Source organism: Lycium barbarum, chromosome 8, assembly GCF_019175385.1.
Source record: "Lycium barbarum isolate Lr01 chromosome 8, ASM1917538v2, whole genome shotgun sequence".
NCBI classification, from domain to species: domain Eukaryota; kingdom Viridiplantae; phylum Streptophyta; class Magnoliopsida; order Solanales; family Solanaceae; genus Lycium; species Lycium barbarum.
Window position 1 is genome coordinate 66,593,166 of NC_083344.1, and position 12,912 is coordinate 66,606,077.

General features: G+C 37.5%; 1 protein-coding gene across 2 annotated transcripts; it reads right to left on the minus strand.

Annotated features, from left to right (window-relative positions):
* Positions 1-2,100: 2,100 nt before the first annotated feature.
* LOC132605094 (thermospermine synthase ACAULIS5-like) lies at positions 2,101-11,629 on the minus strand. Of its 2 annotated transcripts, none has more exons than XM_060318367.1 (10): positions 11,369-11,629; positions 10,568-10,634; positions 10,175-10,269; positions 9,938-10,040; positions 3,980-4,068; positions 3,729-3,885; positions 3,129-3,204; positions 2,968-3,026; positions 2,523-2,610; positions 2,101-2,363 (listed from the first exon to the last, which is right to left on the minus strand). In XM_060318367.1, exons 1-10 carry the CDS (start codon positions 11,491-11,493, stop codon positions 2,359-2,361), a joined length of 864 nt encoding a protein of 287 aa, XP_060174350.1. In that variant the 5' UTR covers positions 11,494-11,629; the 3' UTR covers positions 2,101-2,358. The 2 variants fall into 2 exon arrangements, with proteins under 2 accessions (XP_060174350.1, XP_060174349.1); XM_060318366.1 differs by having other exon boundaries at positions 2,474-2,610; positions 11,369-11,628.
* Positions 11,630-12,912: the final 1,283 nt, after the last annotated feature.

Below are 12,912 nucleotides of genomic sequence, written 5' to 3' on the forward strand. Positions count from 1 at the left end.
ATCATATGATGAAAAACTTCAAAGTATATTTGGCAATGCTTTGGTACCCTCTTATGTTTTGTTATTGGTGTTTTTTTTTATGACTAAGCTGGGGTTCAAACCCAGAACCTCAGGGTATTTTAGGCGAAGGGCAAAAATTAAAGACTAGCAATTTGAGGGGCAAAATCTAATGACCACCCCTAACAAAAGGCAATCGTGCAAATTGCCCTTTGGTTTTTAAAAAGGCTTAGGCCTTTTGGTACCCTATAAATACATATTTTACACAGGTTTTATACAACTTTGGCTGAGAGAGAGCTTGAAGCCATCTTGGAGTCCGGAGTTACAAGGTTTTACCTTTTCGTCTCCGTATAACTCATTTTACATTTTTATTCGGATGATTTATTGTTTTTCCTCCATGTCTATGTGGAGATAAACTCTTTAATTCTAGGATTGTGGCGATGACATGATAGTTGGTTTGATGACGGTTTTTATCTATTGAATTTCCACCTTTGAGTTATTTATTTGTTCTTATTCTTAATTGTTTGATTATTTGGCCAATAGTTAGACGCTAATTGTGGCGTGTAAATTGAACTTGGGAAAGAGAATTGGCATGTGTAATAAGAATAAGTAGAGCTTGTTCGTGATCCTATTGAGGGTGATCGTTTCGTTATTGAGGATAGGAATATACCCCTTAGCCTCTCTTAGTTGAATATGGAGAAATAAATGTGTTCTTGCTATTTTTTGAAGACCGTAGGGATATAGGTGTTAGAGTAGCTTGAATAGACTTGTGAGCAATTCGGGAGATGCTCATAAAGTTAATATCAACCTATCAACTAGTAACTCAGGGAAATCAATAGATGTACGACTAGAGGACTCAACTGGATTGTTAGTGGCCATAGCCCTAGATCTTTCTCTTTGCAAATAAAAATATGCTCTTTCTTGGTTGAAGTTTGTTATTTTTTATTATTATTATTATAGTTAGTTTTAGACTCACAATTTTCGGGTTTACTTCTTGTTTCAATAATTACCGTTAGTTTAGTTTAGTTGACAGCTAATCATAAGTCTCTGTGGGTATGATATCTGGACTTCAAACCTATATTACTTGTACGACCGCGTATACTTGCTAGTGCGTTTGGGAGAAACAACTCCGAATAGTGTCTCGAAGCATGATTCGATGTTCGCTATCTTAGCATGCTACCAAATGACAATGAGAGATTCAGTTTGGTAGAGCATGACTAGAAATGCGAGTTGGATACAAGTTGAGAGACTCGTGAGAAAAGGAAGATCATTAACAAAATCTCATTTAGTTTCTATTTGCTAGTACCGGTTATGACTTATGGGTTTGTGTGCACAAGAACTATGATACATGAGATCAAAGCAAGATGTATCAATGTGATTCAAATGATCTAAGGCACTGAGCATACTTCTTGTGATCTACTTGATGATTCTCATGACGACAACAAGAGGCTATATACTTCTAACAGATGTATAGCAAAGTTCTCTCATAGTATGCCAGTCGCATGGCCTGTTTATCCTGTATGAAATGATGCATGAGAATTTAAAGGAGAATATATTTTCCTTAGCATGATGAAGCTTGAGCACTCCCTTAAGTGTGAAAGGAGATGTTGGAAATATCTATAGCGTCGGATCCACACATAAGGGATGTTAATTAGCCTGTTAGCCCATTAGCATGTCCTCTTCTTTAATGCTAACCCATTATGAGTGTAGGAAATAAGGCGGCTAGGGCTAGCTATATAATAGAGAAAAATGTTATGCATCATCTGGTAGAGGTATAGCTAGGCTATGGACAACGGGAGTTAATCTGCTTTGCGAGGATTCCTGACGATCGGTGACATGAGTTGTGGTTGCTGCAGATCCAAGTCCGCTATGAAGAAACCCGTAAGTGTCCTAAACTAGTAATTTACGAATGAAATTCTACGGTGTCAAAAGTTTTAAAAGAAGATATGCTAGGCGCTTGTTTATCTCTAATAACATTGTTATTAGTACTAATTATTTTTCTTCTCATATAATCACTATTATTCTTGTGCTTGTTCTTTTGATCAATTTGTGCTTTTTTTATTTGTTCTTGCTTTCAAGGAATGTAATTTGCAAATGGAAAACTTTTAGATGATGCCTCTGTCTTCATTTTATAAAAATATAAAGTACTTATAGAGCAATTAGAAGAAGCAGAGCCTATAAACTGACCAATTAATAAAAAGCTACAATAATATCACCCTCCAAAGGTTCAACTCCCCTATTTCTTGATCATTTGTTTCCAAACATCTTCGTATATATCCAAAAGCTATTTCTTGGCTCAATTTATCCCATGTCCATGAATGAACCTTGCATCTTCTACTGTGTAAACATGAGTCTCATTCTTCAGCCTGAGACATCAATAAAAAAATTAAAGCTGTTGAATTTTCTATTATTTAGACCAAAATAAGAAGACTATATATATATATATATATATATAACACTTAGAGAGATTAATTACGTTAAGGCAACAGTCTTATTCAAGATGGTGGAGGAGATGAATGAAGAACCATTAAGATATAAAAGCTCTCCTTCAATTCTTTTTGCAATCTGCTTGTCTATTTTTCCAGCATCAAGACAGAATGGATGGTCAGAAGCCTGCAATAATAGTCAATATTTTTTAGCGGGCTTTTGGACATAAAAAATGTGAAATTTGAAAAAAGTTCGAAATTGAAATTTGAAAATTGGAGTTGTGTTTAGACTTGAATACAACTTGCAAAACTGTTGAACTTTTGTGAGTGATCCGGAGTGAAAAATGTGAAAATAGATATTTGGAGTTTTAGAAATTCCGGAAAATTGTAACAATTCTATGTCCAAACATGATTCTGGAATAAAATTCCGAGAACAAGTAAAAATTATCAATGGCCAAACGGGCAATAGTATTAATTAGCAGCAAAGACCAAATGATCAATTTATAGCAATCAATTTATAGCAAAAATTAAAGCACGTAATTACCATAATCCATCCCCATGTATCAGCGAAAGAAGGTACATGAGCTGTATATGCATGCACATCTGCATCAACATTTAACAGCAAATAAGAATCTCTATAACTCAATTTTATTGATAATGTATTTACTCTTTTGGAAGTTTATTATGCATCCACATAACACTTACATTTGAACACTTGCTTTATTGTGTTGTAAATGGATGAAAATACCTCCTTGTGAGTGAAAATCCCTGCTGGTCCAGCCTGCAAAATTAACTCACGAATTTCAGTATAGTGACTATAAATATTCTTTCTGGGAAATATTTTTCGATCATATCCAACCAAACACTGGAGACATTATTTTTCAGAAAATAGTTAATAGTAAAAAACAGACACCTTAAACTATCACCTTTTCGTGAGTCTCATACCTCAATATCCATATTTTCCTTTACCTACCTAAACTAAGTGTTGGTAGGTAAAGGGAAATATGGCTAGTTGAGGTATGGGACTTGCGAAAAGGTGATAGGTTAGGTGTGTTTTTACCATTAACTCTTCAGAAAATAAATCATTTTTTTTGGAAAACTGTTTTCTGCTCTACCAAACACACAAGTGTTATTCCTTTTTTTATATTTTATTTTTGCCTTGGAAGCATTTTGAAGCACGAGTCTTTGTAAGAAGAAAGCAGGTTTATAATTAGAAAAAAAAAAAACGTGATTGGACAACCTTAGTGAAACAAAGAATGAGACCTCAGATATAGTAGTAGTAATAGAGAAAGAGAGAGCATTAACCTGAGTAACAAAGACACCATTGTGATTGAGCTTAGGCTTGAGTATATTTTCATAGAAAGATTTTGTATAGAGTTGGTAGCAAGGTCCTCCTTCTACTGGATCAGCTAAATCCCCAACTATCATATCAAATTTTTCTTCCCTTTGCTCCAGTTCAGCTCTTTAATTATTCGTGAAACATTAATTAAAGATTACTAAGTTCCCATTAAATTTAATGATAATTTCAGTAACTAATTAGCGAGAAAATAACTTACTTTGCATCGTTAATTACTAAATTAAGGTTTTTGTTACGAAAAGCCTCATGGTTTGCTATCAGATGCTTTCGGCAGAAATCGACAACCTCCTGCGAGAAATATATATATGTAAGTTATAAACATAATTTTCTAACTTTCCTTTTTAAACAATTATATTTCAAAAAAGGTAACTTGTCACTTGTTTCCTCAAATTTGTCCAATTTTCCTAACTCGTGTTTTTTTCTTCTTTCTTTTTTTTTCTAATTAAGTTAAACAGAAATAAAGTTCTCTTTTGACTTCTCTTGCAAATCAGAAACACTTGTAAAATATCTCATTAAATTGTAAAATACTTGATAGACTATGTAATTGTCTACGTAAATATTGTAAATATTCTCTTCCTTATGTATAGTAATTAGGTCCTATAATTTAGCCTAGTATCATGCTGATAGTGAGATACCTACTTTGTATATAATGACTTTCATACATCAATACACGACACGGATTGATTTCCTACATGGTATCAGACTAGGTTTCTCCTAAAAACCCTAGCCGTCCACCTCCCTTTCTCCTAACCCTAGTCGTAGCCGCCACCCCCCCCCCCCCCCCTTCCTCCTCCCTCTTCTCTCTCTTCAATGGCTGACAACAAAAATTTTCATTCTTCTTTAACCGTCACGAATGTGAAATCTTTAATCCCAATCACTCTAGACATGGAAACCGACCATTATCACGAATGGGCGACACCATTCAAAGTTCTAGCTCGTGTCCACTCCGTACTTGAGCAAATCATACCACCGACTGACACCACTGAACTCACCGCGTACAACGCAACGAAGGCGGCTAATCTTCCGCTCTGGAAACGGCTAGATGCGGTGGTCCTTCAATGGATATATGCCATCGTATCCCATGATATTCTTACCTTTATTCTCGTGGCGGATGATGTTGCGGAGAAGGCTTGGAATCGAGTTGCTCAACTTTTCCAAGATAAAAAGCACTCAAGGGCAGCGTACCTTGAAACTGAATTCACCACCAGAAAAATGGCCGACTTCGGTTCGGTTATGGCCTACTATAATAGGCTCAAGTCTCTCGCGGATCAGCTTGCCAACGTGGGGTCGCCAGTGTCCGACCAACGTATGGTCCTGCGCCTCCTTGCAGGCTTACCGGAGACATATGCACACTTTGTCACCACCATCCAGCAGAAGGATGTGCTGCCCTCTTTCTCTGAAGTGTGCTCCAGACTCAAGCTCGAAGACGCTGCAGCCAAGGAACGTGCCCGCGATTCTAGTCCCGCGGCTCTACTTGTTGATAATGATACTCCCTCCCCGCCACCTGGCGGCAACAATAATTCAACTAACCGTCTTGATAATAATCGTGGCAAGAATTCCAACAGGAACAAGGGAAAGGGGAACAACAACAACAACAACAACAATAACCGCGGGAAATCCGGCCGTGGTGGCGGCGGACAGACCAGCCACAACCAGTGGCCGACGGGACAGCCACCTGCAGAGGGCTACTACTGGCCTGCCTGGCCGCCCCAGCAGTGGCCACTGCCCCCCTGCCCGTATCCGACCAGACCGTGGCAGCAGCGTCCCACCACACCGCGGCCCGGCAGCAGCATTCTCGGGGCGGGTCCACGACCTCAGCAGGCCTATTCCATGCATGGTTCGACCTATTCTAGGTACACTTCAACAGACGTGGAGGCAGCCATGCACACTCTTTCCATGCATCAACTGAATGATAATTGGTACATAGACACCGGAGCGACTTCCCACATGACTGCCAACTCAGGTACTCTCACGTCTTATTTTAATTTGAGCAATAATTCTGGAATCATTGTTGGTAATGGTAGCACTATCCCAATTCGAGGCTATGGTCATACGTCCCTACCCCCACCTAATCCCCAATTACGTCTCCAAAATGTCTTGCATGCTCCCAAAACTCATCAAAAACCTTATTTCTATACGTAAATTCACTAAGGACATTAATGTTTCTGTTGAGTTTGATCCTCTTGGGTTTTCTGTGAAGGATTTACCGACGGGGAGCCGCCTAATTAGATGTGAGAGCACCGGGGAATTGTATCCTATCACTGCCACAAAACGGACCACTCTACCATCCACCTTCATTGCCGCATCACCTAGCTTGTGGCATTCCCGACTCGGCCATCCGGGAAATGCTATCCTTAGTTCTCTTCGTAGTAATTCCTTAATTGAATGTAATAGGGCCCGAACTTCTTTTTGTACCTTTTGTCCTTTGGGGAAACATGTTAAATTGCCATTTTATGATTCATTGTCATTTACTACTATGTCATTTGATATCATTCATAGTGATTTATGGACATCTCCTGTTTAAGTTCTAATGGGCACCGCTATTATGTTTTCTTTCTTGATGATTATAGTAATTTTCTTTGGACTTTTTCAATCTCTAACAAGTCCCAAGTCTATTCCACTTTTCTATTTTTTAAGGCATTAATACGGACTCAATTCGAAAGAGACATTAAAAACATTCAATGTGATAATGGGCGGGAGTTCGCCAATGGGCATTTTCAATCTTTTTGCTCCTCCAATGGTTTAAATTTCCGATTTTCTTGCCCCCATACCTCTCCTCAAAACGGCAAAGCGGAAAGAAAAATTAAATCCATTAACAACATAGTGCGCACTCTTCTTGTCCACTCCTCCATGCCCCCTCCTTTTGGCATCATGCTCTCCAAATGGCCACATACCTCCTTAATGTACTTCCCACCAAAGTCCTTGGGTATAAATCACCAACGCAAGTTCTCTATCAACGAACCCCCTCCTATTCTCATCTCCGGATTTTTGGGTGTCTATGCTATCCACTTTTCCCATCTACAAATATTCATAAGTTGCAAGCAAGATCCATCCCGTGTGTATTTTTGGGCTATCCGTTGAATCATAGAGGATATAAATGTTATGATTTATCCACCAACAAAATCATCACATCAAGGCATGTCATTTTTTAGGAAACTCAATTTCCCTTCTCCAAATTGCACTCACCAACCCCAACTTCTTATAATTTTTTGAAACATGGGATTTCTCCATACACCCTACATTTTCTGTCATAGCCTACTCCACCCGTCGTTCCCTCGGTCCAGCCCGACCCCCTCACTGCCCAGCAGCCCCTCCCCGTGACCACTGCCCCGCAGCCCCTTCCCCCAACTGCTCCACCCGTGACTGCCCAGCAGCCCTCCCCCCCTACTGCCCCACCCGTGACTGCCCAGCAGCCCACCCGCATGGTCACTAGAAGCCAACATGGGATTTTTAAGCCCAAACAACCGTTTAACTTAAACACTTCCACCACTCCCTCCATCTCGCCTATCCCACGAAATCCTGTAAGTGCTTTAAATGACCACAATTGGAAAGCTGGCATGGTTGATGAATATAATGCTCTAATTAAAAATAAGGCGTGGGAGTTGGTTCCACGTCCCATTGATGTGAATCTTATTCATTCTATGTGGATGTTTCGTCATAAAACAAAAATCTGATGGTTCTTTTGAGAGGCACAAATCCCGTCTTGTCTGTGATGGCAGATCTCAACAGGTTGGAGTTGACTGCAACGAGACTTCCAGGCCGGTTGTCAAACTGGCTACTATTCACGCTGTCTTGAGCATTGCACTTGCACACTCTTGGCCCATTCATCAGTTGGACGTCAAGAATGCTTTCTTACACGGTAATCTTAATGAGACTGTTTATATGCATCAGCCTATTGGGTTTAAGAATCCAAAGGATTCCCATCATGTTTGTCTGTTGAAGAAATCGTTGTACGGACTTAAGCAAGCTCCCCGTGCATGGTTCCAACGCTTTGCAGACTATGTCTCTACCATTGGTTTTTCACATAGCCGATCTGATCACTCTCTCTTTATTTATTGTCGAGGTTCTGACATTGCTTACATTCTGCTATATGTTGATGACATTATTCTCACAGCTTCCTCAGATGCTCTCAGAAAATCCATCATGTCTCTGCTTAGTGCCGAATTTGCTCTGAAGGATTTGGGCCCTCTAAGCTATTTTCTGGGTATTGCTGTTACCTGGAATTCACACGACATATTTCTCTCTCAGAAAAATTATGCAGCAGATATTATAGAGCGTGTGGGCATGACTGCCTGTAAGCCAAGTTAGACACCGGTCGACACCAAAGCCAAACTTGGTGCCACGGCCGGGCCTCCTTGCGATGATCCCACCCAATATCGTAAGTTGGTCGGCGCGTTGCAATACCTTACATTCACAAGACCAGACATCTCCTATGCGGTTCAACAAGTATTCCTTCACATGCATGATCCAAAGGTTGCACATATGCATGCTCTTAAACGCATAGTTCGATACATTCAAGGTACTATTGAGTTTGGTCTCCATCTGTACAAATCCTCCATTGCCTCTCTTGTTTCTTATACAGATGCAGATTGGGGTGGTTGTCCAGACACTCGCCGATCCACATCCGGTTACTGTGTTTTCCTTGGCGATAATCTCCTCTCATGGTCATCCAAACGGCAACCTACTATGTCTAAGTCGAGTGAGGCCGAATACCGTGGCGTCGCTAATGTCGTCTCTGAGTCCTGTTGGCTTCGCAACCTTCTTTTGGAGCTCCGTTGTCCCATCCGGACAGCTACAATGGTTTATTGTGATAATGTTAGTGCCATATACCTATCAGGTAACCCAGTTCAGCACCAACGCACTAAACATATTGAGATGAACATACATTTCGTACGTGAGAAAGTTGCCCGTGGAGAAGTTCGTGTTCTTCACGTCCCGTCCCGTTACCAGATCGCAGACATCTTCACTAAAGGTCTTCCGCGCGTGCTCTTTTATGATTTCAGGGAGAGTCTAAGCGTACGACAACCTCCCGCTTCAACTGCGGGGGTGTGATAGACTATGTAATTGTCTACGTAAATATTATAAATATTCTCTTCCTTATGTATAGTAATTAGGTCCTATAATTTAGTCTAGTATCATGCTGATAGTGAGATACCTACTTTATATATAATGACTTTCATACATCAATACAGGACACAGATTGATTTCCTACAATACTTAATTTTTGTCCTTTCATCGCAATTCATATGACGGTGTTCTATTAGACGCAAAATAAGAAAAAAGAATATTTTTAATTTATGGTCTAAAATATGCGCTAAACATTTTCTAGCTATAAAATCCAAGACTAAATAGGAAAATATGTTAAATATAATGGTAGAGAGGAGTATTTACATTAGATTACATTTAAAGTGGAGCTGCGACGATATTATATAAATGTCGTATTAAGGTGTTTAAATGATGCAAATTCGTTTGCCGATATTTAATTTAGTGTATATTAGCTATTAAAGTCAAATCTAAGTTAGCTTATACTTTTGGACTACTGTAATTTAACTCTGTCGGGGAACAAGGAATGATTCTCACGACTGTTAGACAATTTATTGGAGAAAATATTATTCGAGAAAATAAAATTATTAGTGAGAATATGCTGTCATGATAATATGACTCGGCATTTTTCTTCCTTTTTAGAGTCTTTTCGAAACTTTGTTTAGTAATTCATACAGTATAATTGATCGTAAACTCGAATGGGGGAGGAGAGTTACGAGAGATTGACATTCACTATAAAAATAACCTAATTAAAAATACTGTTATATCGGTTGAAATAGATATAGACTATACACAAAGTTGATATCAACTAAATTTTGAATTTGGCTTAATTGCTAGATTGCTTTAAAATCTTTTTCGTAATATATACTCTCTCCGTCCCAACGTATGTAACACTTTCATTTTGTGAGAGTCAATCTGACTAATCTTTGAAGTTAAATTAGATTAAATCAACTCAATACTCTAAAATTAAAATTTAGATGTTCACTAAGTATTATAAGTTGCAAGTTATCTCATTGTCAATATGATAATAAAATATTTTAAAATATTGATCAAAGTTTATATAATTTAAATCTCAAAACGAAATTCATCACATAAATTGAAAGAAAGGGAGTACCTGATCAATGTCACACATGACCACTTTCTCGACAGATTTGTGTCTGAGAGCTTCCCTTGCAGCAGACCCTTCACCACCCCCCATTATGAACACACTTTTAGGGCTGCAAAGTATACAATTAACCATAACTAATTATTACACATATAAAATTAAATAAGCATTATTATAATTATATGCAGGGTAGAAGTGTTCTTAATTAAGCTAAGCATGCTTAGTAAATGAACATATGTGACTTACTTAGGATGACATAAGAGAGGTGGATGAATTAAGCATTCATGATATATGAATTCATCCACTTCAGCACTCTGCATTTTCCCATCTATAATCAATACCTACAACCATGCGTATATTCGTTATTCTTTTTCAATAAATAATAAAACATTAGTAAGACATAGCAAGAACAAAATAGAAAAACTTCAATTAAAATTAGTAAATAATGTTCAATAAAGAATGAGTGCTCAAAATTTAAATACAACAACATATCCAGTGAAATCTCACAATGTGGGGTCTGGAGAGGATAAAGTGTACGCAGATCATACCCCTATCTCGGAAGATAGGGAGGCTGTTTCCGAAAGACCCTCGGTTCAGTGATCAAAATTTAAATAATAGTAATATATTTGGTATATCAACCTTCCCAAAATGCTTGGTGTCCAAGAGTGCAATTTCTTGGTGCTCGCTTTTTCCTTTGTGCAGCACACTAACGGAAACAAGAAAGAGTCAGTTAATATTAATCATTATCCAAACCTAAGGTTTTTCTTTTTGAGATGCAGGGAAAGTAATTTAATTTATTTATTTGATATAGAGACGTTATAGCGACTATCTTGGGCCTTCCACGATTGCTGACCTGTCTCGAACCGGGGAAGACGTTCTCCAAGACAGGACATATTACAGATAGAATCATCTTTGTAGAGCGTTGGGCTTTTAACCTAATGATCGTAGGTTCAAGTCCTCCTATACCCAAGCATACCTTACACTCTACAAGGAGTAAGAATGCATATATGATATGGAACCTGAAATGACGCCTCCTATATATAGCTTAACAGTAGTGTAATCCAATGAGTCAAGATGCACATCCTAGTGTACGAAATAAAAATATGGAAATTTGGAAGAAATTAAACAAAACAAAATTATGTAAAAGATACATTAGCTTTTACATTTTATTTTTCTTCATAAAACAGAATAATAAAAGAAGGTGGTTGGATAATGATCCGATATTGCCCATCTTGAACCCACATATGATCCAAAATATTTAGGCTAGTCATATTATGACTCGTTCGGTTCTTTGATCTATTTTAATTCGTCCATTTGCCATGTAACAACTAATCAAACGATATGACTATTTAGGATAAAAATAAAAGGGTAAAGAGACCTTGCAATTGCACCTTACAGCCCTATGACTTTTATTCATATAATATTTGTACATACATATACCTCTTTAAAGCAAAAGACCATTTGAGATCATCATCAATTTCTTCTTCAAACCAAGTACCATCAATGATTGGAAAATAGGAGAAATCATCTTTGCAAGGTAAGAACTCAACAATTTCACTTCCCATGGTTGGTTTTTAAACTTCTAAAGCTTAAAGGCAGTTCAAAACTTAAACGAGAATAGAAGAAAGATTAGAATTATTGTAATTCAGCAGAAATGTTGAGAAGGTAATTGAATTTAGTTTGAGGGGATAGAATGTTCTCAATGTGACCACCTTTTATAGCCAGCAGAAAACTGATTATTTTTAAAATAAAAAGAAATGATATACATAATCTATGTCTGATATCATTGTGTGCCCTTTTTGAAAAAGGTATGTTATATTTTATAGCTTTTTTCTTGTCAAAATGGATATGGACACAGTGTGAAGGCAATTGACAAAGGACCTAACATGTAAAAGTAGGTGAATGCAACAAAAAGTATTGATTTAATACAAGGATTTGGAGCATCTCACACTTTGGAATATATATTATGGCTTCGCAATTTAAGAAAATACTAATATCATAAACTTACGAATTTCTACGTTAACGTTAAAGCTATCCGAAAAAAGAGAAAGAAAAACGAAGGGTATGTTTGGCAGGAAGGAAAGTACTGGTGTGTTTGGCATGAAGGAAAATATTTTTCAAAGTTACTTAAAAAAATAAAGAAAATGACTTCCCTTGTGAAAGTAGAGAAAACAAGTTACACAAATGACATTTTATACTAATTGTCTCCTCCTCCAACACATCCACCCCATAGCCCTCATACCAGCTATCACACCCCCACCACCACCTCTAACTTCTATAGCATTCGCTTAAATTATATACAAATGCTTTTAGAATAATTTTCTGCTTACCTATTAAACACAAGAAAATAAATAAGAAAGCTACTTAATTTTTCAGTTATCAAACACGTCTGCAGAGTCGACTTTTTAACCGTTTTGTTGGAGAAAGCTCAAGTAAGTAAAATGAAAATGGTCAGCAAGAATTAGACATTGCACCTCTAGAAGACTAGAATTCAAAATGACTCCTTTTAACTTGATTCTTAAAAGAAAAAAGTAAACATCTTTTTAGCCAATAGTTTTTTTTATATAATTTTTCATCTTAGCCAATATTTATTTTAATAATTTTTTATATAAATTAGAAAGCTTATTAATAAATATGCATCTACTTAATTGTAGGTGAAGAAATGACAAGTTGACCACTTAGTATAACTAGTGCTGTCGTGTGGGATTATAAAGACAGTGATGATAATACAAAGGCGTGAATGAGTGACGAAGCACATTGGCATAGGCATAATGCATGCGCATTATATTCCAAAAATTATTTATGATCACAAAATAAATTATGAACTTTGTTTTTGGTGTTGTAGCGCATGACTACCTCAAGGGCCCCACTTTCGTACACGCGGGAGCACGAAAAGACGTATGACATAATTTACCGAACAAGGTCAAAGCCTCATGTGATGGTTTTTTTGGTAAAGATGATTTATAATACGGATAATGTAACAT